This window comes from Erpetoichthys calabaricus, chromosome 2, assembly GCF_900747795.2.
Source record: "Erpetoichthys calabaricus chromosome 2, fErpCal1.3, whole genome shotgun sequence".
Lineage (NCBI taxonomy): Eukaryota > Metazoa > Chordata > Cladistia > Polypteriformes > Polypteridae > Erpetoichthys > Erpetoichthys calabaricus.
In genome coordinates this window covers 270,243,852-270,267,219 of record NC_041395.2, presented here as the reverse complement: position 1 = coordinate 270,267,219, position 23,368 = coordinate 270,243,852, and the positions used below count along the sequence as shown (strand labels likewise).

Here is a 23,368-nt window from a genome sequence, read left to right as displayed (position 1 = left end):
CCTGGCTCTTGTGCAGCTCTATGACCTAAGCTTGACAGTACCTGTATAAAAAAAAACTGCGCTTCTTAAACTGCAAAAAATACTTTATTTGAAAATGAGATATAACTATTTTTATTGCGTTATATGTACGAATACAAAATGAAAATGAGACGTTAGGTGTAACCTTTTTTTCCCCCATAGTAAACTGACGCCATTTCTCACTTTTTTTGTTCATCGCAAAGAAAACTTTGAGAAGTGCTATGAAATTCCCAACAGTGTAGTAGCCACACATAACACAACTACCAATGCAGATGGTGGAGCACTGACTCAATTCGGTTATGTGTATGATATTGCGCCTATACTCTTGCTGAGCCTTGCTGAGACTGCCCAAGACTGGAAATTTTGCAACAAACTGTCTCTTTTGGTGGCATTAAGTATTTTTTGCATCGCATTCTTATCTTGAGTGGCCATTTTTGGTCAAAAAAATAAAAACATTTGTTATATTGAAATTTACATTTTTTAAAAACTAAATCCATTAAACGTGATACTGTATGTACATTTATCCAGGACAAAAAAAAGAATTTGTTATTCTGAAAATTATATGGGATTTGACCAGTATATGCATTTCTTGTATGCAAATGTGTTAAAAAGTCAAGCGTTTTGTACATATTTTTAAAAAATATTGTTATATTTCACTAACTGGTGGTATGCGCAATGAGTAATGCACAATAAGCAAGAGATGTAATGAGCAACAAATAGCTGCTTATTCCTTATCTTCATCTATCCAGCACTTTCTCATACATTGCATCATGCAAACAACACCTTTGGGAACTGCATAACAGCAACCTGCGAGGGTCAAAATGTATGTGAATCATAATAAATATGTTGCCCGCTGTGGCGTTTTACATTGGAGTTCATAGGGCATGGGTAAAGCAAGAAAATAAAAGCCTTGCAACATACTGCATATGTCCACTTTAAAGCAGCAAAGGTTCTGATTACAGTAATCACTCGCTACTTCGCGGTTCACTTTTCGCGGATTCACGACTTCGCGGGTTTTTAAATACAAGTGATTGCCTGCCTATCGCGGAAGTTATGTTCCAGACCCATCAGCAACAGGAGAAAATCCGCGATATAGAAAGACCATATAAATAAACATTTTTATAGTTTAAGCCTTAAAATACCCATCCCACATGCTTTAAACACATGTAAACTTATAAAACACACTTTGTTAACACATATGATATGTGGATGTCAGGCTAAGGATATGAGTAACATCTCACTATTATAAAACATTTTAACTTCACGCAAGACAAGACAGTGAGACAGGAAAATACAAGGCTTTAAAATTATTGACACGCAGAGCGACAAGCAGCACAAAGCCAGCACAAAGTCCACTTCTCCTTAGCGTTCATTCAGCTCCCCACCCCCTTGACAATGCGAAGTGGCAGGAGCGTACTGCGCCTCCGGGGAGGGGGGTTTGAGCGAACGTGTGTTCAATACACCCCCCCCACTCCTCCTTCCAAACGCGCAGAGCGACAAGCAGGCATTTTGGCAGAAGCAGCACAAAGTCCATTTCTGCTCAGCTTGAGTTAGTGATGGGAACTCCGGCTCTTTTCAAAGCTTCGGCTCTTTTGGATCAGCTCCCTTTAAAGAGCCGGCTCTTACGGCTCCCGAATGGCTCTTCGTTTAGTATCACTTGGATGCTTATATTTTAGCCTAATTAAGCAATTATGAATGGTTTGTGTATAGCCTAAGCAATTTCTTATTCATTGTTTTCAGACATTACGTATTTTATGCATTTTTTCATTACAATAAATACACAGTTACTATTGTTTAACATTTTAATAAAAGCTTTAAATGAACAGCTTAACACAAAACCACAGCAAACAAATTAAATAAAGGCCAAACTCAACAACAACAACACAACACTATGACTCTTTGAATAAACGTTTTTAGGCCAGGTTGGCATTCAGAAATGCCAGATGCCTCAGCTTAGATGGGCTGATGCGATTTCTCCTCTCCGTGATTATTTGTCCTGTTTTTGAGAAGACTCTTTCTGAGGGGACCGATGTAGCGACAATGCAAAGTCTTCCTACCATTACCTTAACCAGGCGTGGGTAGACTGCAGCCTTGGCCTCTCACCAGCTCACTGGGTCTTCAGATCTTTGGATGAGGGGCTCCTCAAGATAGGACCTCAACTCCAGCATAGCATCAGCTGTGGGATTTCTCCTTGCAGTGTCTCCTGTTGCTCTTTCATCAAAGAGCCTCCACACAGCAGAAGCTTGTGGTTACTGTGAACACGCCCCTGCTCCAATTTCTTCCTCTTGGCCCTCTGATGGAGGAGCAGACAGGCTGCTGGGGTTGCATCTTGCTGCTGCTGCACTTATTCTTTGAAATGCCTCATCCACAGCTCTTTTGTTATTAAATGCTACTTTTTTTCCAGAGCAGTGGTTTCTGAAAGCACAGTGTTTTACTCCATCCTTAGATATATAGTTATGGAATAATTGTTTGGGACAAAGTTTTTCTGCTAGGGAGAACCTGTTTTTATTTTCCAGCCCTCTGAATTCCAACTGCAAACTGTTGCAAAAACATATTTTTAAATTTTTTTTTTCCAAAGAAACGGATTTGTAACAGAAACATAATGAATATATATGGTACATAAAAGCTAGCAAAAGTTTCATCGTTAGACTAAAAATGTAATAATTTTCCTTCTATTCATCATGAATAAAATAACTATGTTGCATATTTCAAATGTGTTGTTTTAATCATGAATCATTCTACAAGAAACAAGACATGAGACTTAATATACGGCAAGCATTTTAGGAAATGAATGATAAAAGGTGGTTAACAAAAAAAAACAACCTTATGTATATATTCAGTATATGATACAATAAAGTGTTGAAAGTATATTTTCTACTGCAAGCTGAAGGCAAGACTTAAGAAGAAATAGGTGAATTGAAAAAAAAATAGTTTCAAGATCTTTTATACAACAGGTTAACCACCACTTAAAATCATTTAAATATTGCACAATTTTATAACTAACTTGACTGTTTTTGGTAAAGTCCTATGTAAACAAAGAACATTCTTGAGAGAATTAGAACAGCACAACCAACTGCTCCAAGCCATATTTTTAATCATTTTTTAACCACTGAAGTGTAAAATATGTCCCAACTAATTGAATCATTTAAATTAATTCCTTTAATAGATGCTTCACCTTTCCATAGACTTGTTGTTTATTGTACCCATAAATGACCTTGAGTAACATCAGTGTTCATAACTCAAATATTTGGAAGACATTAGGCAAAAATTATACCACAACAAAGCAGCTGTTGGGCTTGAAGTGTCTGGTAGCACCTTCATTGCACTTTTCTTATACTAGATTCTATTAGGCAGAAACTGAGTCACGATGGAGGACAGAACAACAATGTTCTGTCATACTCTACTCTCCTCAAAGTCAAATAGTAGATCTGGATAAACTGGCATATCATCAAGCAGAGTCATGTCAAGACAGTGTGATAGATGTCCAGGGACCTTGCCCCACTGGGACGCCTAGAGACGGGAAGGACCAGCAGCTTGATGCCTATGCAGCACTTCAGCCACACCCGGAAGTGTTGCCGGTTGTTAATTGGGGAGCACCTGGAGTACTCCCTCACGCCTCACTCCATTCCAGGAGCCGGGTGGAAGAGGACGGAGCTTGCGTGTGAGGAGTGGAAGCGGCAGAAGAGAGAGAGAGAGGAAAGAGCATTATTGTGGCTAGTTTGTGCACTGTGTTCATCCATCCATTTTCCAACCCGCTGAATCCGAACACAGGGTCACGGGGGTCTGCAGGAGCCAATCCCAGCCAACACAGGGCACAAGGCAGGAACTAATCCCGGGCAGGGTGCCAACCCACCGCATGTGCACTGTGTTGTTGTGCTGAAAATAAAACGTGTGTGTTTTGGAACATTTGGACACCATGTCTGTCTGTGTTCGGGTTCAAGGTTCACAACAGTTAAAAGATGAAATTATATTTTATCGGCTGTAAAATACTAAAGGTTTTTCACTCAAGCTGAAGAAGCACACAAGGCTAAAACACTGAAGATATATTTATTTTTCCATGCCCTTCCTTTTATTTGACTAAAAAAAAACTTCCTTCATTTGCTGTTTAGATTCACTACTAAAGTAGGAAGTGATTTACAGTTCCTGCAAAAGTGAATTGCAGGTGATTAAGGCGGACACTATTCCTACAACCAAGAAGAGCTCATAGTCTGACTTTGGACACTTAAGTCTTGCTGATGATGTTGTGCTGCAATGATCTCAGGTTAAGAATCACTGAGTATATTTTAATTGTTCTACTTAGAAAAAAAAGTAGATTCACAATACCCCAGTTATTATAAAACAGAGACTATGTGCCTAAAAATATGTGCTGTAGCCTCTGTCAACAGAAAAGCATAGTTTGACTAAAATACAATGAAGTAATATGTGACAACCTGAACGATCAAACATTCAAAGTGCCTTTGTCTCTTTGCTCTTTCACAGTTCACAGACATAATCCAGGTCTTCAAAGTTCTCAAAGGCATCCAGTATAATTATGAAACAGTGAATCGTATACTTGAAGACACCAGTGGAAATTATTGGAAGTGTATTTATACAGAACTTAAAAAGCAATTCTTCATAAAGAGTTGTAAGAATCTGGAACAAACTACCAAGTCATATAGTTTAACTGGAAACCTTACCAACTTTTAAAAAATATCTGGATGAGATACTGGCACCATTTAGCTATAACAACTAAGCAAACTTGGTGGACTGAATAGACTTCTCTCATTTGTCAAGCTTCATATGTTTTTATATGTTGTGCGTGAGAAACAGCTGAAATTCACATTTGAATTAAAAATAAATGTTTTAGGTGACATTCGCCTTTTAGCTAAAGTGCCAATACTGGAGATCTGCTCTAGCTAATGGGAAAAGTGGTGTCACCCTGCAACTAACTAACCAACTCATATTTGAATAGAAAACTGCTGGTCATTCTGATTAATGAAAACACAAAATATGTAGTTAAAGATATGAATAGGTTGCTCCTGTAAATACAGTGAGGCATACAGTCAGAGCCCTTGCATGACTGGGATGCCTTTATAGTGGAAGGACATTGGGAGAAGAGAGCATACTCAGGGAATTACCTCCCCCGAAACGATAGAGGGTAGTCCCCCTAGGTTGCAGCAGTGCCTCGGACTCCCACAGGGCTCATTGGGAGTTGGAGTTTGGAGAAGCCCTGCTTCTTTCTGTGGGCACTGCCAGGGGGCATTGCAGGAACGGCTGAGCCCTGTGTGGCAGCACTTCCGCCACAACCAGAAATGCTGCTGGAAGAAGGTTGTCAAAGCATCTGGAACACTTCCAGATAGCCTATAAAAGGAGCCAGCTGTCACTACTCCGGGAGCCAGAGATGGAATGAAAGAAGACGAAGCTTGCCAGGAGGAGTGGAGGTGGATTATGAGGAAGAGAAAGAGAGAAAGAAGAAGAAAAGAAAGTGCTGTGTGTTAATGCTTTGGAACTGTGCTGTGAAGGTGAGAAATGGGGGAAGGTGTTTCCCACTGGGAAAAATAAATAAATAAACAAATTAAAATGTGTGTGCTCAAATTGTGTCCTATGCTTGCCTGTGTCAGGTTTGGGTGGCAGGATGCCCTAGTCCTAAAATATCACATAACATCTGGACAGATTGGAAAGGTTTGAAATTTTCAATTCAGTTTTAAGTACACAGATGATAACACACATTTATATATATTTAATTTCATGATAAGAAAGTGACAGCCTTAATAGTTTACATAATAAATATAGAAACACAAAAAGGCAAATAAATGTTGTTGTTGTATAATTAATTGATATTAAGTGTTAAACGTAAATTCCATTGTAATTGTCTTTTTTACATAACAGCTAAAAATGTTGGGGAAATAATTTTTATACATACTTGTATTTCTCATTTTCGCATTAATTACCAACATTTTGCACATACAATTAATTTTATATAGGTTCTAATGCAGGTTATTTTTTTAAGTTGCCCTTGGTATAGAGTTTAAATTTAGAGGTGTTCCTGCATATTTATATGTATATCTCCCAGTTCACAGTTCCTGCATAACTATTACTCCTTGGTTTTCAAGTTCATTGTGTGACAAGTAGCTTGTTTTACTGCCAAGGACGTGAATGGCAATGTACACCTTTTTGGTTAGGCAATGTGATAATTCATAATCAGTTTTACATGAAGTTTCAGTATGTTCTGAATTGATGAGATTTCTGATTTTCTATTTTTTAATCAGATGAAGTACAGAATTTAATTTGTTTCAAATTCACTTTGGATTTTATATATTTTTTCTGCTTAGTTTGGAGCTCTATCAAGATGATTTTTGTCTAATGGCTAAATATCAAGACTAAGCTGCTTTCAGAATTGTTTGAACACTATTGAGGTTAACAAAATCCAGTAGATTTCATCTGTGCATTTTGAAAAGAACTATGTTGTCGGAAAGTGTTCCATAATGCGTGTCTTTTCATCTGAAGAAAAACTTAAATAGATTTAAAACTGAATTTCTGTGTTTCTTTGAAGCTATTTTTCAAAGTCAGAAGTGACACACACTTTATTACCATATTTGAGGACTAGCAGAATGATATTGTCAAAAAATTAATTCTGTTAAAATTACTAAAATACTAATTAAAGCTGTTTTTTACACAATTAAATGGCAGGTTTATTTTAACCAATATGGACTAATTTGAAACTAAGGCTGGCTAAGACCCTCCCATTTCAAAAAAAAATTCTCACTCAAATCAATTGTAACAAGAATGAGTCGGAGACATCATAAAGAGTTGGGGCAGCCACCCATATAATATTTTCTCAGCTACAAAATTGCTTTTTTTTTAGTAGCACGATGTGCTTAGGTCAGGGTCCAGAACAGAACTGCCTGTACTGAGGCAAGATGGCAGTTTTAAAGGCGTGGAAGGGAAATTACATCATCAGTGCAGGAACTGGGAGTGGCGCCCTCGTGCCTGGAAGCAACGTCATCCTTGGGGCTGGCAACAGGTGGGATTTCCCGGGAAAGATCTGCAAGGGACTGAGAGAGATAGTCAGTACACTCCGCCGCCCCCTGGCCTGGCATAGAATTACTAGTGTTTAGGCCCTTCAGCTGTTTCCCATGCCCATGTGTGTGACACAATATTAAACTGACGTGCTTTGTTTTGTTCATTTTGTGGGATTTTTTTTAGCCTCTGAGAATTAGTCTCATCATACTTACTCTGAAGTCTTTAGTTCCCTGAGGAAGACAATGTAGCTCTCACAATGAGTGTTTCTGTTAAAGTAGCTGGTGTGGATGAGCTGAAGAGTTTTATGAATAACACTATTGTATGAAAACTCTTACCACTTAATTCTGATTGAGATAAAGCTTAATGAAGACTAAAAAGAAAAACATAATAAAAAGTTATAAGTTCAAGTCTTATTATATCCCTCTTTTTGGGCCAATAGAGACCAGCACTTTCTTAAGACAGAATTTAGAGACCTTGGGCCTTATTTATAAAGCTTTGCTTAGATTTCATGTTAAAAATTTGCTTACACTTGAAAGGCAAAAAACAACATATATGCAAAAAATAGTATTTATAGAAGTGTATGTTTGCTATGTGCCATGCAAAGTTTCTTTATGAATCTGAAATCAAATTAAAACTATGTGCACATGCATTTAGCCACTCTCTAATCACCAATAAATTTACTCATGTTCCTGAGTGATGAAAGAATGCAAGAAAAAGGCAGAAACAAAACTTAAGTAATGAGAACTCGAGGTATTACTGACTGAAGTGGAGAATTGCAAAAACATTCTTTTTGATGGTCTCTCTATGGGAGTCACAAACAAGAGTGGGAGCAGCTGAGTAGAGAGAACAATAGCAATGTGCCATCATGCAGTACTAGACAGCTGCTAGTACAGTACATAGTGTGCATTGACACAGACTGTATGCACAGAACTGTAAGATATTAAGAATACTCTTATTGAACTTGTAATAAAAATAAAATCATTTTGCCAGGTAAATTTCAATATTGCAATATTAGTCTACATTCAAAGTACAACATTCAGACATTTTTGAATTGTCATTGTGTCGATGACCCGAAGCAGTCCATGTTTCTGATTTTGTGCAGTTCAACATTGCGCACATGGATCTCAGTGCAGTATACTTTTTAGGAGCAGTATGACAGTGTACTGCCCAACAAGTCCAAATACCATCATCTACACTTTAATGAACCAATGGTCTGTTCTGTTACCAATTATGTGCAGAAATGCCTTTCATTATATCTCACCTCTTGTGCCCATTATTGCTTTGTTGCATCCAGGGATTCTCCCTTTCTTATATTTATTAACCGTTTCATTATTTTTGTTGTTTTTAAATGATCATTGTTCATATTTTTATATATTTTCTGTTATGCCTTGGATTGCCATTTTGAACATTTTTGTTATTTCCTATTTTTGTAAATAGATTTTCAATTTACACAGATTACTGTTTGTAACTGTCTTTACAAACTGGAGTTTTCATGATTTAATATGCCTTGTACAGCATTCTGTATATTTTAGGACTCAAAGGTTTTTTGAGCTTTTAAGGCCAGTTTCCATTTTGGGGCCTGCTCAGGGTATAGCATGCAGATAGATTTCTGGGGCAAGCTAGTCTGAAGTAAGTGTTTTCCAGATTGGTTTGTGAAGATGCTGGCCTGCCCTTTGTGGAGCTTTTTGGCGGTCTCACTTCTTTTGCCATGTTTGCAACTCCCTATCATAACAATTTTCACCTGAAAGAAAGACTATATAAGTTGTTTGAAATGTACTAAACTTAATTAAAATCCATTCAATTAGGCTTACTTACCTAGAAGCCAATCATTATACACAGTATGACCCTGAAAACTACTTCCCACACTACTGTCTGATAAAATAAAGGAATCTTGAGTTGAGATGTGCAACAACATTAGTCAGACACATTTGAGCATCACGTATTAGTTGTATATTAATTAAATGAAAATACTTTTTGTTTCCAAAAGCAAATTAATTCTGTGATGATGACTTTATTGCAACATGTATGCAGTCAACTGCACTGATTACATTAAGAATACAGTAATCCCTCGCTATATCGCGCTTCGCCTTTCGCGGCTTCACTCCATCGCGGATTTTATATGTAAGCATATTTAAATATATATCGCGGATTTTTTGCTGGTTCGTGGATTTCTGCGGACAATGGGTCTTTTAATTTCTGGTACATGCTTCCTCAATTGGTTTGCCCAGTTGATTTCATACAAGGGACGCTATTGGCAGATGGCTGAGAGGCTACCCAGCTTACTTTTCTCTCTCTCTTGCGCTGACTTTCTCTGATCCTGACGTAGGGGGATTGAGCAGGGGGGCTGTTCGCACACCTACACGATACGGACGCTTGTCTAAAAATGCTGAAAGATTATCTTCACGTTGCTATCTTTTGTGCAGCTGCTTCCTGAAACGACATGCTGCACGGTGCTTCGCATACTTAAAAGCTCGAAGGGCACGTATTGATTTTTGATTGAAAAACAAACTCTGTCTCTCTCTCTCTCTCTCTGCTCCTGACTGAGGGGTGTGAGCTGCCGCCTTCAACAGCTTTGTGCCGCGGTGCTTCGCATACTTAAAAGCCAAACAGCCCTATTGATTTGTTTGCTTTTCTCTATCTCTGTGACATGATCTGCTCCTGAGGCGCACTCCTTTGAAGAGGAAGATATGTTTGCATTCTTTTAATTGTGAGACGGAACTGTCATCTCTGTCTTGTCATGGAGCACAGTTTAAACTTTTGAAAAAGAGACAAATGTTTGTTTGCAGTGTTTGAATAACGTTCCTGTCTCTCTACAACCTCCTGTGTTTCTGCGCAAATCTGTGACCCAAGCATGACAATATAAAAATAACCATATAAACATATGGTTTCTACTTCGCGGATTTTCTTATTTCGCGGGTGGCTCTGGAACGCAACCCCTGCGATGGAGGAGGGATTACTGTATCACCAATCAGTGCAAATTACCTTTTAATCTTGGCTTTTTTATCCTAACGGTAAGGATATTGCATGTTTCTGGATAGCATCATAAGTATACCATCCCATACAGATGGCATGAGATGGCTCAGGAATAAAGAGATTTTTGATCAGTTAGCCAGTTCACACTAAAAACCACACGTCACCAAATTCCCTGTTAAAACCTGTAAGGGAACAGGAATTGTATGATTTCTGAGTGAAAGAATCTGTAATGTAGGCTCCAATTCTGGACACAACTGTAACAGGACAAGTTTAAGAAGTCTAAATTGGCTTATAAGCCAGTCATTATCATGAGGCAAAAAATGATCATGATACTTGAAAACTTGGTTTAGCCTGTCATTGTCAATATCCTCCAAAAGAGCTAAGGCTGCCACTGAACGTTATATTGTGCAATACACAATAGATTATTCTAATGACAAAATATAGAATTAATACATAAAAATGCAGACTAGTTAAAACACAAAGAAAACAAAAGTACACATTTCATACAGACAAAATATATGTATAGGATATTCACTAAAAGCAGTTAATATTATGCATATGCATTAGGCGTTATTACCAACAGCTGTACTGACAGATCATTTCAGTTAACTGACATAATTAATTCAAGAACATCAGAATGTGGCTGAAGTGTCATTAAAATGTGCAATGAAATTAGAGTTTTTCTTCACTTCATTGTCCTAACACCTGGAGTTACTAAAATGCTTACAGACGGTTGAAACTTGCCATTGCATCAAGACAATTTCTACACAAAGTTTGTGTTTTATAAACACTAACTTTTGCATATGAAATGTCTTATTTATGTGTCTAATAAGCACAAGCAAGTTTTATAGATGAGGCCCCTGAAATGTTAGGCAGCTAATTTAAAAAGGCAGATCTTAAAGATATACTATTACAGGTATGATATTACCTAAGTGTTATGAGGACAGAGATCCTAGTTTTATTTCCCAGTCATGTTTATTGCTGCTTTCCATTTAGGACATATGAGTTTCCCCATTCATTTTTAGATTCCTCTGGGTATGTTGGATGGCTTCCGAAAGGGACCCAAAGTATTCCATGAAGAAGAAAGAAGAAAAGCATTCAACCTAGTGAACGTACTGGCGCAAAGCAACAGTAATTGCTTTAAATGAGATTCAAGGACCGGGAGATGAAAGCATTGACAAAAACCAAACAAGGGTCAAAACTAAAGACTAAATTGAACACTAGGCTTCTAATAGGTAGACAAAATTCATGGTCAGTATATGTTCTTAAGTTGTTCTTCATTAATTCAGAAAATACAGATCGTCAACAATAACAATGATCACAAAGTTGAAGTCAAAAGATGCACAGTCAGAAGTTTTACTGTACAAATGTGAAAAATGAGCAAAATGATGTTAATGCATTTGAAAAGACTTATCCACAATTGTGCTGGCTTATATATTGTCACCCCAATAATGTCATATAGTGAGACTTCTGGTACATGCCTCTTGACAACCTATTCTCACTTCATAGCAATGGATGCCTTAAAAACCAAATGGAAACACAGAAAGATATAAAAAATAAATATAAATTCAACTGAGAAGGTTTAAATCAAAACAGACAGAGAAAATACTAATATTCAAAACCTACATATAAAACTATCAGAATGAGTTTAGAAAAATTAACAAAGTCTAGCAAATCATAACAGTAATACAGAAGGCTAATATTGTGGGGCTGAAGGCCTCCCTGATCTTCTCTGCATGACTGAAGCTGTTTCATGATTCATGTCAATCCTGTATTGGCTACGAATTGAATTCTCCTTTGGACTGATCACACACTTTCTTGTTTTCTATATTTTTTGTGGTGTTACTGTAGAGGAACAGTTGCCAGGGTTACTCAAGTGTATTAAGTTTGTCAGGGTTGGGTATAGTTAACCATAATATGACTATATTCATGGATAGCCTGAAACAATCTGCTGGAATGTCTGTTTACCAAATTAGACAAAACTCAACTTCATTTTGGTCCAGCAGTACCACATGTGCGATCAATCTGGCCCCTAATGGAAAAAATGGTCTAGTGCTATACGAAAACTACATTTTTAAACTCCAGTTTTTAATAGTTGTCTGTTACTGATGAGGTGAGGATTTATGGTCACTCCCTTATAAGTCATGGTGTGGAACTGGCACTCAGTTGTCATAATGAGTATCCCAGTGTTGCAGAACTTATGTGGTAGATATTGAATTATTACTTCCTCTTTTACTTATAGCTCCAGTCTTTGCTGAAATTATGTATTCTATTTTATAGTCATGCTACCTATTCACTCTTTTTACTCTTACTTTACATCTTTAACTTATGTTAATAAGTTAGCTTTTGCCCTGTACTCTATTTTTGTTCGCTTTTGGTGTGTAAAATCTGGGATAGAGATCTTTCCTCCTGTTACTGTCTTAAATGTTAAAATGCTATTTTCATCAATGTTTAATGCTACTCTACAAACCATAACTATTAGTTTACTCATCTTCAACTCATCCCTATGTTGCGTTTGACTACTTATCGTTGATATACTTATCGTTGATGAGGATTTCCTCTGGTCCTTTCTGCAAATCCCCTAAATGTCTTCAGCACTGGCTAGCTTTATTTTATAATTTCATCAGTGGAACTGTTAGTATTAATAAGGTTTCAATGAAAAGTTTACTTACACTGAGATAAAGTAGCTGGTAACTTATTACTGGTGAGCCTGGTGTTTTGTATTATATTTGTAGCCCTTCTTCATAAACCCAGCTGGATCCTTGGGAAGGTGGGTGGGATTGGTTTATGGGGTCTTTATGGGCTCTTTTTATATATAATGGATTTTTTACATTTAAACACAGGTTTTAGTTTTTCTGTTTCTTGTTTTTGATTTTATATATAGGGTTGAGATAAAGGTTGGCTTTTGTATTTGGACTAATTGTATTGCTGTTTCATGCTTTGATTCTTTTGCAATAAGAATTCATCATAGAAATCACAATAAACAAATGTGCTAAACCTTTGGCATTAAATTAACCACGGAAACACCATAATTAAATTGTTTAAACAGTGAACCACTGATTAACGAAGATGACAAAGCTCTACAAATGCTAATATAGAAGTATGCATGCAAAATTTTCAGTACATCTTTTTCACAATAAACAAATATGCTAAACCTTTGGCATTAAATTAACCAATTAATGCACCATAATTAAACTGTTTAAACAGTCAACCACTGATTAACGAAGATGACAAAGCTCTACAAATGCTTATATAGAAGTATGCATGCAAAATTTTCAGTACATCTTTTTTCCTTAATGTAGCTGAGACATAGCAGGCATAAGCTCAGCAAAACACAACACATACTGTATATGAGCCCAAGCAATAATCTACAAAATATTACAGTTAACAACTAGCTAACATTACTAATACTGTAAAATGTATTTTTCAAATTATAGAAGCTTGACATTAGACTCTTTATGTAATAACTGCTGTGTTTCTTGCAACACCTATTCATATTCAAACCTTCACACCATGCCTTTTTCGAACTATGAAAAGGCTGAAGCTGAAGGATCGTGACATGTGTCTCCTTTTTCTAAATTACTCCTTCGTTAATTACATGAACAATTTCTATGTCAAGATAATACTATAATAATAAATATATAATTCCAGCCATACTATTTATATTTTGCTTATCCCATGTGTTTTAATGAAAAGGACGAAAAAATATAATCTCATATTTTCTTGGAAAACAAAGATAAAAAAGGTACATACTACAAGCCAATGGTAACCAATGTTTTACTATAGTAAATGATACAAAAAACATTCAGGTGAAAAAAAATGTTACATTACTCATGACCAATGAAAGGGGAGAGAGATTTTCAATTCAAAAAGTCAATGCCATGTGAACTGCATTTCCTGTTTAAGTGGTGCTCTGATTTTTACAAAAGCATTAATTTAACAATTTTAGCAAAAACTGCATGTGTTTTGTATGTTGTGAGGAAATGACTAGTTACTGACATGTGGAGTCATATATGTGATGTGAGTAACATGAGATTTATTTTTTCCCCATGGACATTTTTCATTTGTAGCCATTGACCATAGGCTTGTATTATCTCGTATAAATTTTTATCTTCATTCTCCACGAAAACATAACATTATATTATACCCCATCATCATTCAATGACTCAGGTGCCGCAGAGAGTGGCAGCCTTTTCAGCAGCTCCGTGTACGACTTTATTTATTTTTCTACTTTTATTTTTCTCATTTTTATTTTCTCATTTATTTATTTTATGTGGATTCATTCCCTGGACACACTTACTTTTACAACGTGGGCATGGATTTTTACACGCCGAGACTCGTCTATTCAAGTACTCAACTTCGAGCGCTGAGAACAAATGCCCGTGCCGGTGTGGTTCCCTATTTACCCGACGAGGTAAGAAGGCGGTATCGTGGCAGCAGAGCCGGCACTAAGCTAAAAATGAAGCGGCTTGCGAGAAAGTGGCGTTTTAAGCCTTCGGTGCTTTCTGTGATTCTGGGAAATGTGAACTCAATCTCAAATAAGATCGACGAACTGGTTGCGCTGGTGAAAAATGTCAGAACCTACAGAGAATGCAGTTTGTTGTGCTTTTGCGAAACGTGGCTAACTACCACCATCCCAGATGCTAACGTGGAGCTACCCGGGTTTAGCACAGTTAGAGCGGACAGAGGTGCAAGTACCTGCGGGAAGCACAAAGGAGGAGGACTCGCTCTCTATGTTAATACACGGTGGTGTAACTCTGGACATGTTAACGTCAAAGTCTCCACTTGCTGCAGGGACATCGAACTGTTGGCCGTAAGTTTGCGTCCCTATTACTTGCCCAGAGAGTTTGGACACGTCATTGTTGTTATTGTTTACATCCCTCCTTGGGCGGACGTGGAGACAGCGAGTGACATTATCCATTCTGTTGTTGCTGTTACAAACGCAGCACCCTGAGGCGCTTGTGCTAATCGCTGGAGACTTTAACCATGTGACGCTGGACAAAACATTACCTGCCTTCTTCCAGTATGTGGACTGTAACACCCGGGGAAATAAGACTATTCATTTACTGTATGCAAACGTTAAAGACGCATACAGCGCCACCCCGCTGCCTGCGCTTGGGAAAGCAGATCATAACCTGGTTCTGCTTCAGCCTCACTACAAACCAAGAGTGAGGGTCCTACCTACAATCATACGCTCATTCAGGAAGTGGTCTCCTGAGGCAGAGAAGGCTCTGAGAGAATGCTTTGGAACTATAGACTGGGATATCCTGCAGGGATCATATAGTGAGAACATTGAGAAGGTTGTTGACTGCACTACTGACTACATCAACTTCTGTATGGACATTGTAGTTCCAGTAAGAACTGTACGCTGCTATGCTAACAACAAGCCAAGGATTACAAGTGACATCAAGGGCCTTTTGAACCAGAAGAAAAGGGCTTTTAAAGGCGGTGATCAGCCTGAGCTCAAGCATGTGAAGAAGGAACTTAGAGTCCAGCTCAGGGCGGCGAAGGAGCAATACAGGAGAAAGCTGGAGCAGAAGTTGCAGAATAACAGCATGAAGGAAGTGTGGGATGGGATAAAGATCATCACTGGCTGCAGCTCGAAGCGGGGTGCCACCATCGAGAGAAACATGAAGAGAGCAAACCAAATGAACAACTTCTTTAACAGGTTTGACCATCCTAACCCACTCTCACTCTCACCTCGGAGTACTGCACCCTCCACACATCCTTCTGCTGATACCAGCATAGGAGAAACATCCCCACCCACAATTACAATAGCGCAGGTGAGCAGAGAGCTGAGGAGACTTCATGCCAGCAAAGCAGCGGGTCCAGATGGAGTATCACCACGACTGCTGAAGGTCTGTGCATCGGAGCTGGGGGGTCCTCTTCAGCGCATCTTCAACCTGAGCCTGGAATAGGGGAGAGTCCCGAGGCTTTGGAAAACATCTTGCATCACCCCAGTCCCAAAGGTATCACGTCCTAGTGAGCTGAATGACTTCCGGCCTGTTGCTCTGACATCACATGTGATGAAGACCATGGAGAGGCTGCTGCTTCACCACCTGAGGTCACAGGTTCAACACGCCCTTGACCCTCTGCAGTTTGCATATCAGGAGAAGGTGGGAGCGGAGGATGCCATCATTTATATGCTACACCGATCCAGTGGTGCTGTAAGAATTATGTTTCTAGACTTCTCTAGCGTCTTCAACACAATTCAACCTCTGCTCCTTAGGGACAAGATGACAGCGATGGGAGCAGATTCATACCTGGTGGCATGGATCGTGGACTATCTTAAAGACAGACCTCAGTATGTGCGTCTTAGGAACTGCACATCTGACATTGTGGTCAGCAACACAGGAGCGCCACAGGGGACTGTACTTTCTCCGGTCCTGTTCAGCCTATATACATCGGACTTCCAATACAACTCGGAGTCCTGCCACATGCAAAAGTTCGCTGACGACACTGCTATTGTGGGCTGCATCAGGAGTGGGCAGGAAGAGGAGTATAGGGACCTAATCAAGGACTTTGTTAAATGGTGCGACTCAAACCACCTACAAATGAACACCAGCAAAACCAAGGAGCTGGTGGTGGATTTTAGGAGGCCCAGACCCCTCATGGACCCCGTGATCATCAGAGGTGACTGTGTGCAGATGGTACAGACCTATACGCATCTGGATGATAAACTGGACTGGACTGCCAATACTGATGCTCTGTGTAAGAAAGGACAGAGCTGGTTATACTTCCTTAGAAGGCTGGCGTCCTTCAACATATGCAATAAGATGCTGCAGATGTTGTATCAGACGATTGTGGCTAGTGCCCTCTTCTACGCGGTAGTGTGCTGGGGAGGCAGCATTAAGAAGAAGGATGCCTCACATCTGGACAAACTGGTGAGGAAGGCAGGCTCTACTGTTGGCATGGAACTGGACAGCTTGACATCTGTGGCAGAGCGACGGGCGCTCAGCAGGCTCCTATCAATTATGGAGAATCCACTGCATCCACTAAACAGTGTCATCTCCAGACAGAAGAGCAGCTTCAGCGACAGACTGCTGTCACTGTCCTGCTCCACTGACAGACTGAGAAGATCGTTCCTCCCCCAAACTATGCGACTCTTCAATTCCACACAGGGGGGTAAACGTTAACATTATACAAAGTTATTGTCTGTTTTTTTACCTGCATTGTTATCAATCTTTAATTTAATATTGTTTTTCTCTATCTATCTATCTATCTATCTATCTATCTATCTATCTATCTATCTATCTATCTATCTATCTATCTATCTATCTATCTATCTATCTATCTATCTATCTATCTATCTATCTATCTATCTATCTATCTAATTTTTTCTCAGTCATTACTACAAAGCAAAACAATATAAGTTTTTAAGCACAAATATAGTTAATTAAACCATAGAATGCACAGCGCAATAGTAAACTAAATGTAAAAACATTGAATAACACTGAGAAAACTTTGAACAACAGAGAAAACTAACACTGCAATAGTTTGCGCTATAGCGCTACCAACTGCTGGCTAAAAACACTTTTTTTTAATGAGTTTTAAGCACAGGGAAAAAAATGAACATTTGAAAAAATCCGTAATTTAATAAACCACCAAGAAAAGTAACATTGCAACAATGCACGCTACGAACCGATCGCTGTAAACAGAAGTGAAAACAAAAACAAGCCCAGTGCATTCTTCAACTGCCTTCTCTACCTTATGTGTCCAGCCCTCTCTCTCGCGCTGCCTGTCTGTGTCTCTCTCTCGTGCGCCTGTGTGTGTGTGTCTCTCTCGCACGCCTGTGTGTGTGTCTCTCTCGCGTGCCTGTGTGTGTGTTTGTCTCTCTCTCTCTCTATCACGCCTGTGTGTGTGTGTGTCTCTCTCTCATGTGTGTTTCTCGCTCTCTCTCTCTTGCTCGCTGCACAGGAAATGCACAGGGAGAGACTGAACACGTACAAACCGAAAGGGAAAATGGCTTGTTCGTATATCGTGTGTGGTCATGAACAAATGCAAAAGTCTGGCGAACTGTTTGGTCTTAAACTGATTTGTACGTGTTCCGAGACGTTCATGAACCAAGGTTCCACTGTATTCCTTTAAATAGAATAATTAAATACAGGTCCAATAATAATCATAATAATATATTGCATGGATTAATTTTATAATTTTAACTATCTCCCATAAAGTTAATTAATAAATACCTTCATTTTGAATCTGAAGTAATATAGCTTTTATTGTTTTTATGAAACTGCATAAATTGACAAACAAATTAAACAAAACTCTTTCAGTATTGTCTTTATTGGAAGAAATCCAAACCCCCTTTTGTGATCTCAATAATAAAGATAAACAAAGTTGTAGATAAACAAATATGGGAATCAATTACCCAAAAGCAAAATACCTAGATTTGGTTATTAGAAATTAAAATCTATTCTAAAACAAATAAATTCTGGTCACTTACCAGGCACTCGCCTCTTGCGCAGACACTAAAAGGATCTTTGTAACTGCAACGTGTACCATCATGTATTACTTGGTTCATGAATACTACATCTCCAGTTTCTTTAGACTGACAAATCAGCTCACATTTCTGTGCCTCTGAAACACAGAATAATCAAATTCTTTAATACTGAAATAATAGTGAAACCTTTGTTGCTGCAGTACCAGGCTTTTTCCAGAAAATAAATAAGTTTTATTATAGAATATTTGTTTTGAAAACAATAATTATTTTAGAGTTTACTTTTATAGTTTCACATTTATTTAAACAGCAACTTAATATGAAAGTATTAAGTTCTATATTAATATATTACTATTAACAAACAGCAGCAATGTTTTGTTTATTTAAAAGAAAGAAGTACATTGTTAATAAATTACACCTACAATTTGGGATATGGATAGTCATGTTTGCTTAAGAATTGTGTGAACTATGGAATGAATTAACACTTGTCTAGGAAGATAACTAGGGGGCTCCGCCCCCTGCTCGCTTCGCTCGCCAACCCCTGGTGTTGTGAATTTACAAAGAGCGTGATGTAGTGTGAAGGTGTAGATGACGCATATAGGAAGCAAATAAAGTTGTCCATGTCCAAAAACGGGCTCAGAGAGGTAGATGCTAACTTTGTCTATGGTTTGTCCTTGTGACTTGTTGATGGTCATGGTCAAGGCAGGTCTAATGGGGAACTGTCGCCGTTTAAGTGTAAAAGGTAATTCCAGGTCAGAAGTTGTAAGGTAATTGTAGGAATTAGAACAGTATTGTTAGCATGTGATTCTGTAAGAAGTTTTGCTTTAATAACATTGTATGGCATGGTGTTGACGACTAAACGTGTACCATTGCATAAACCCTGTTTAGTGTTAAGGTTTCTTAATAGCATGAGTATTGTTCCATTTTTAAGGCTAAGACTGTGTTGTGGTAATCCGGCTGGGTTAATAGTGTTCAAATATTCTAAGGGGAAATTAAGATGGTCATTGTCGTCATCAGAGTCAACTTTGTCAGAGCTTAGAAAGAGCTGTGCCACTCCAGGAAGTAATGAAATGACCTGGTTATTAATGTGATCAACATTAATATTTTTTGGACATAATATAGTTCGTTGTGTTAAAAGGGGTGTTTGGTGTAATGAGATTGTTGTTCCAAATATCTCTGTAACTGTTTTGAAAGCAATGCCAATTGTCTGCGTATTTTAAGGTGGATTGAAGAATAGCCGAGCGCATGGCATGTGGAACAATAGCTAAGCACTGTGTAAAATCTCCTCCTAATAAAAGTACCTTTCTTCCAAAGGGAATATTATTATTCATCAACGTTTGTAGAATTTTATGAATGGTGTTGAGTAAGTGACTGGATGCCATTAGATGCAAAAGCAAATGAACTATTGTAGGATGTAATGCAGTTCATAAAGTTTTTACTTTCAGGTACTTCGTCAGTTAGAAGCTTCTGTAGATATGCAGGATATGAATGTAAAGGAGGCAGTCAAATGTGACCCTTTTGACAATAACGTGTAAATTCATTACTTGTATTGTCAGTTGTTTCTTCAGGGAAGTTAAGTGAATGACAATGATTGCAAATGACATTCATTAATCCCAATGAATTTTCATGAATAGTGGACTCATTATTAAACGCGTTGTCAGCTAACTGGCGCAAGCGTTTAGCAGGTGTCTGTCGTTGATGTCTTTCACGTGAATGTTTTGTCTGTGCCGTTTGAGAGGCGCGTCGTTGTATGTGCAGGAATTGGGACGTGCTATTCTGGAGCCGTAATCAATTTGCCTGTGCTGTGTGAGAAGCCCGTTGCAGTTTACGCCGTTAATTGTTTGTATTGAGCCTTGCCCGTTTTTGTATGTCGGTTAGTCGTCCAACATGTATTGTTTTTTTTCATGCGGGTTCGTGTGTTTGGTCCCGTCACTCGAGCCGTATCGTTTTGTACACGTGAGCGTGAATTCATGACTTGTTTGTTCTTCAGCGTTAGAAATATGGATAAGTAATAAGGAGGATCGTACTCTCTGTTAATATGGAGCCTTTTCTGTGGTTGAACGGTTAATAGTGCATCAGTGTAATGAGATCGACCTATGCTGCATAATTTGAATGTGTTCAGATGATGTATATTTAATACGGACGATTCTTTCAGTAATGGGGCTTTGTGTCTCATTTCTTATTTATGTTAGTGTGTTCGTGGGTCCGAGCTGTGCCACTCCAGGAAGTAATGAAATGACCTGGTTATTAATGTGATCAACATTAATATTTTTTGGACAGAATATAGTTCGTTGTGTTAAAAGGGGTATTTGGTGTAATGAGAATGTTGTTCGAAATATCTCCGTAACTCTTTTGAAAGCAATGCCAATTGTCTGCGTATTTTAAGGTGGACTGAAGAATAGCCGAGCGCATGACATGTGAAACAATAGCTAAGCACTGTGTAAAATCTCCTCCTAATAAAAGTACCTTTCCTCCAAAGGGAATATTATTATTCATCAACGTTTGTAGAAGTTTATCAATGGTGTTGAGTAAGTGAGTGGATGCCATTAGATGCAAAAGCAAATGAACTATTGTAGGATGTAATGCAGTTCATAAAGTTTTTACTTTCAGGTACATCGTCAGTTAGAAGCTTCTGTAGATATGCAGGATATGAATGTAAAGGAGGCAGTCAAATGTGACCCTTTTGACAATAACGTGTATTCATTACTTGTATTGCCAGTTGTTTCTTCAGGGAAGTTAAGTGAATGACAATGATTGCAAATGACATTCATTAATGCCAATGAATTTTCATGAATAGTGGACTCTTTATTGAACGCGTTGTCAGCTAACTGGCGCAAGCGTTTAGCAGGTGTCTGTCGTTGATGTCCTTCACGTGAATGTTTTGTCTGTGCCGTTTGAGAGGCGCGTCGTTGTATGTGCAGGAATTGGGACGTGCTATTCTGGAGCCGTAATCGATTTGCCTGTGCTGTGTGAGAAGCCCGTTGCAGTTTACGGCGGTCATTGTTTGTATTGAGCCTTGCCCGTTTTTGTATGTCAGTTAGTCGACCGACATGTATTGTTTTTTTTCATGCGGGTTCGTGTGTTTGGTCCCGTCACTCGAGCCGTATCGTTTTGTACCCGTGAGCGTGAATTCATGACTTGTTTGTTCTTCAGCGTTATAAATATGGATAAGTAATAAGGAGGATCGCACTCACTGTTCGGTTAATAGTGCATCAGTGTAATGAGATCGACCTATGCTGCATAATTTGAATGTGTTCAGATGACGTATATTTAATACGGACGGTTCGTTTAGTAATGGTGCTTTGTGTCTCATTTCTTATTTATGTTAGTGTGGTTGTGGGTCCGAATCCTGCTTTTTGTGTATGTTTCGTGTGCTATGTCCGTAGTCTGTCCCGTTTTGTGTCCAATGGGTTTGTATGGCGCTCGCGTCTGACTTCTTTTTTTTTTTTTTGTGCTAGGGGGCGTTGTCTCATTTGTGTGTCGTGGGTCTCAATTCTCTTCTTTGTGTGTGTTCCGTTTCGCGTCTGACTCCTTTTTTCTGTGTGCTATGGGCGCCTCATTTCTTATTTTACGTTGCTTTGCATCCGGTTTCCATTGCTTGGAAGGGGGGTTTTGTGGGGGCGCTTGCGCAGTACGTCTTTTGCGGCTACGGCCCATGGCCGGATGTCCCTGCGTCCATCCGGTTTACCATTCTCGGTTAGTAATATGGATATGTATTTTTTAAACAAATTACTATTTCCTAATGCAGTAAAATAATATTAATTGTTTTTTGTATCAGTAAGGTGCTGCTGGAGTATGTGAATTTCCCCTTGGGATTAATAAAGTATCTATCTATCTATCTATCTATCTATCTATCTATCTATCTATCTATCTATCTATCTATCTATCTATCTATCTATCTATCTATCTATCTATCTATCTATCTATCTATCTATCTATCTATCTATCTATCTATCTATCTATCTATCTATCTATCTATCTATCTAATATAAATGTGCACTGTGAAACTCTGTATATGTTACATAAAAGCAGTGTGGTGTAGCTGAGGCACTGGAAATTATGCTCCAAGGGTTCCAGTTCATTTTCATTCTCTGACTCAAAATGCATGAACATACAAATATACAGGGAGAGTAATCATAATGCTTAAGTTAATTTTCACCCTTTTCCCTTAGTTATCACAACTATCCTAAACTTTTTTAGAATTACTATAAACTCACCATCTGGATGCTCATATGGAAGCCAAGTGTGTTTTGTGTTCTTGTGGTAATATGAACTTTTCTGTGAGCACTGTTGAGCTCTGAAGTCTTCATATGGTCCACTACAATCTTCAGTGTTACACATGTGATACTCAAAAGCTGATCCAAGGCAATCCCTTCCACCATAAGCAGGACTAATATGATTTTGTGAATTAAAAATAAAATAAAATAATTATACTACATATTATAGTATTAAATAATTATATTAAGTAGGTATTTCAAAACATGATTTTGCTAAAAACAAGACTGAAAGTAAAATTCAATTTAATCCAGAAAATAATACTAATTTTACCCTGTTAAGTTTTATTAAATTCCCACTGAATACTGCAATCAAATAAAAAAAAAACATTTTTAAAATAAGAGCAAACCTTTTTCAAATGAAAAGATGAGTATTTTATCATTTCATTTTGCCCTAGAAAAAATTTTTGATTAATTATTAGAAAACTTATGTTGCTTCTTCTTCTTCTGATGTAACATATTTTCAAAACATTACAACAATCTAGATGAGATGGATACAGGCCATTCAGCCCAACAAGGTTTGCTAGTTCTATCCACTTAATTCTTTTAAAACAACGTGCCTGATTCTTTGCTTAAACTGAATATTTTTGCATGAAGTTTCCACTAGGAAATTTCAATTACAGAGTACTAATCAGTTTCAGTATGTTAAAAACTTGTAACT

The 23,368-nt window shown here is 38.1% G+C and overlaps 1 protein-coding gene across 3 annotated transcripts in view; it reads right to left on the bottom strand.

Annotated features, from left to right (window-relative positions):
• The window catches only part of LOC114645594 (A disintegrin and metalloproteinase with thrombospondin motifs 14), a 328,718-nt gene that overhangs the window by 20,779 nt on the left and 284,571 nt on the right, over positions 1-23,368 (bottom strand). For all 3 annotated transcript variants that reach the window (XM_028793429.2, XM_051922924.1, XM_051922925.1), the window contains 2 exons: positions 22,651-22,823; positions 18,440-18,573 (listed from right to left, as the gene is read on the bottom strand). In XM_028793429.2, coding sequence (XP_028649262.2) covers positions 18,440-18,573; positions 22,651-22,823 — 307 coding nt within the window. The remainder of the gene's footprint in view (positions 1-18,439; positions 18,574-22,650; positions 22,824-23,368) is intronic.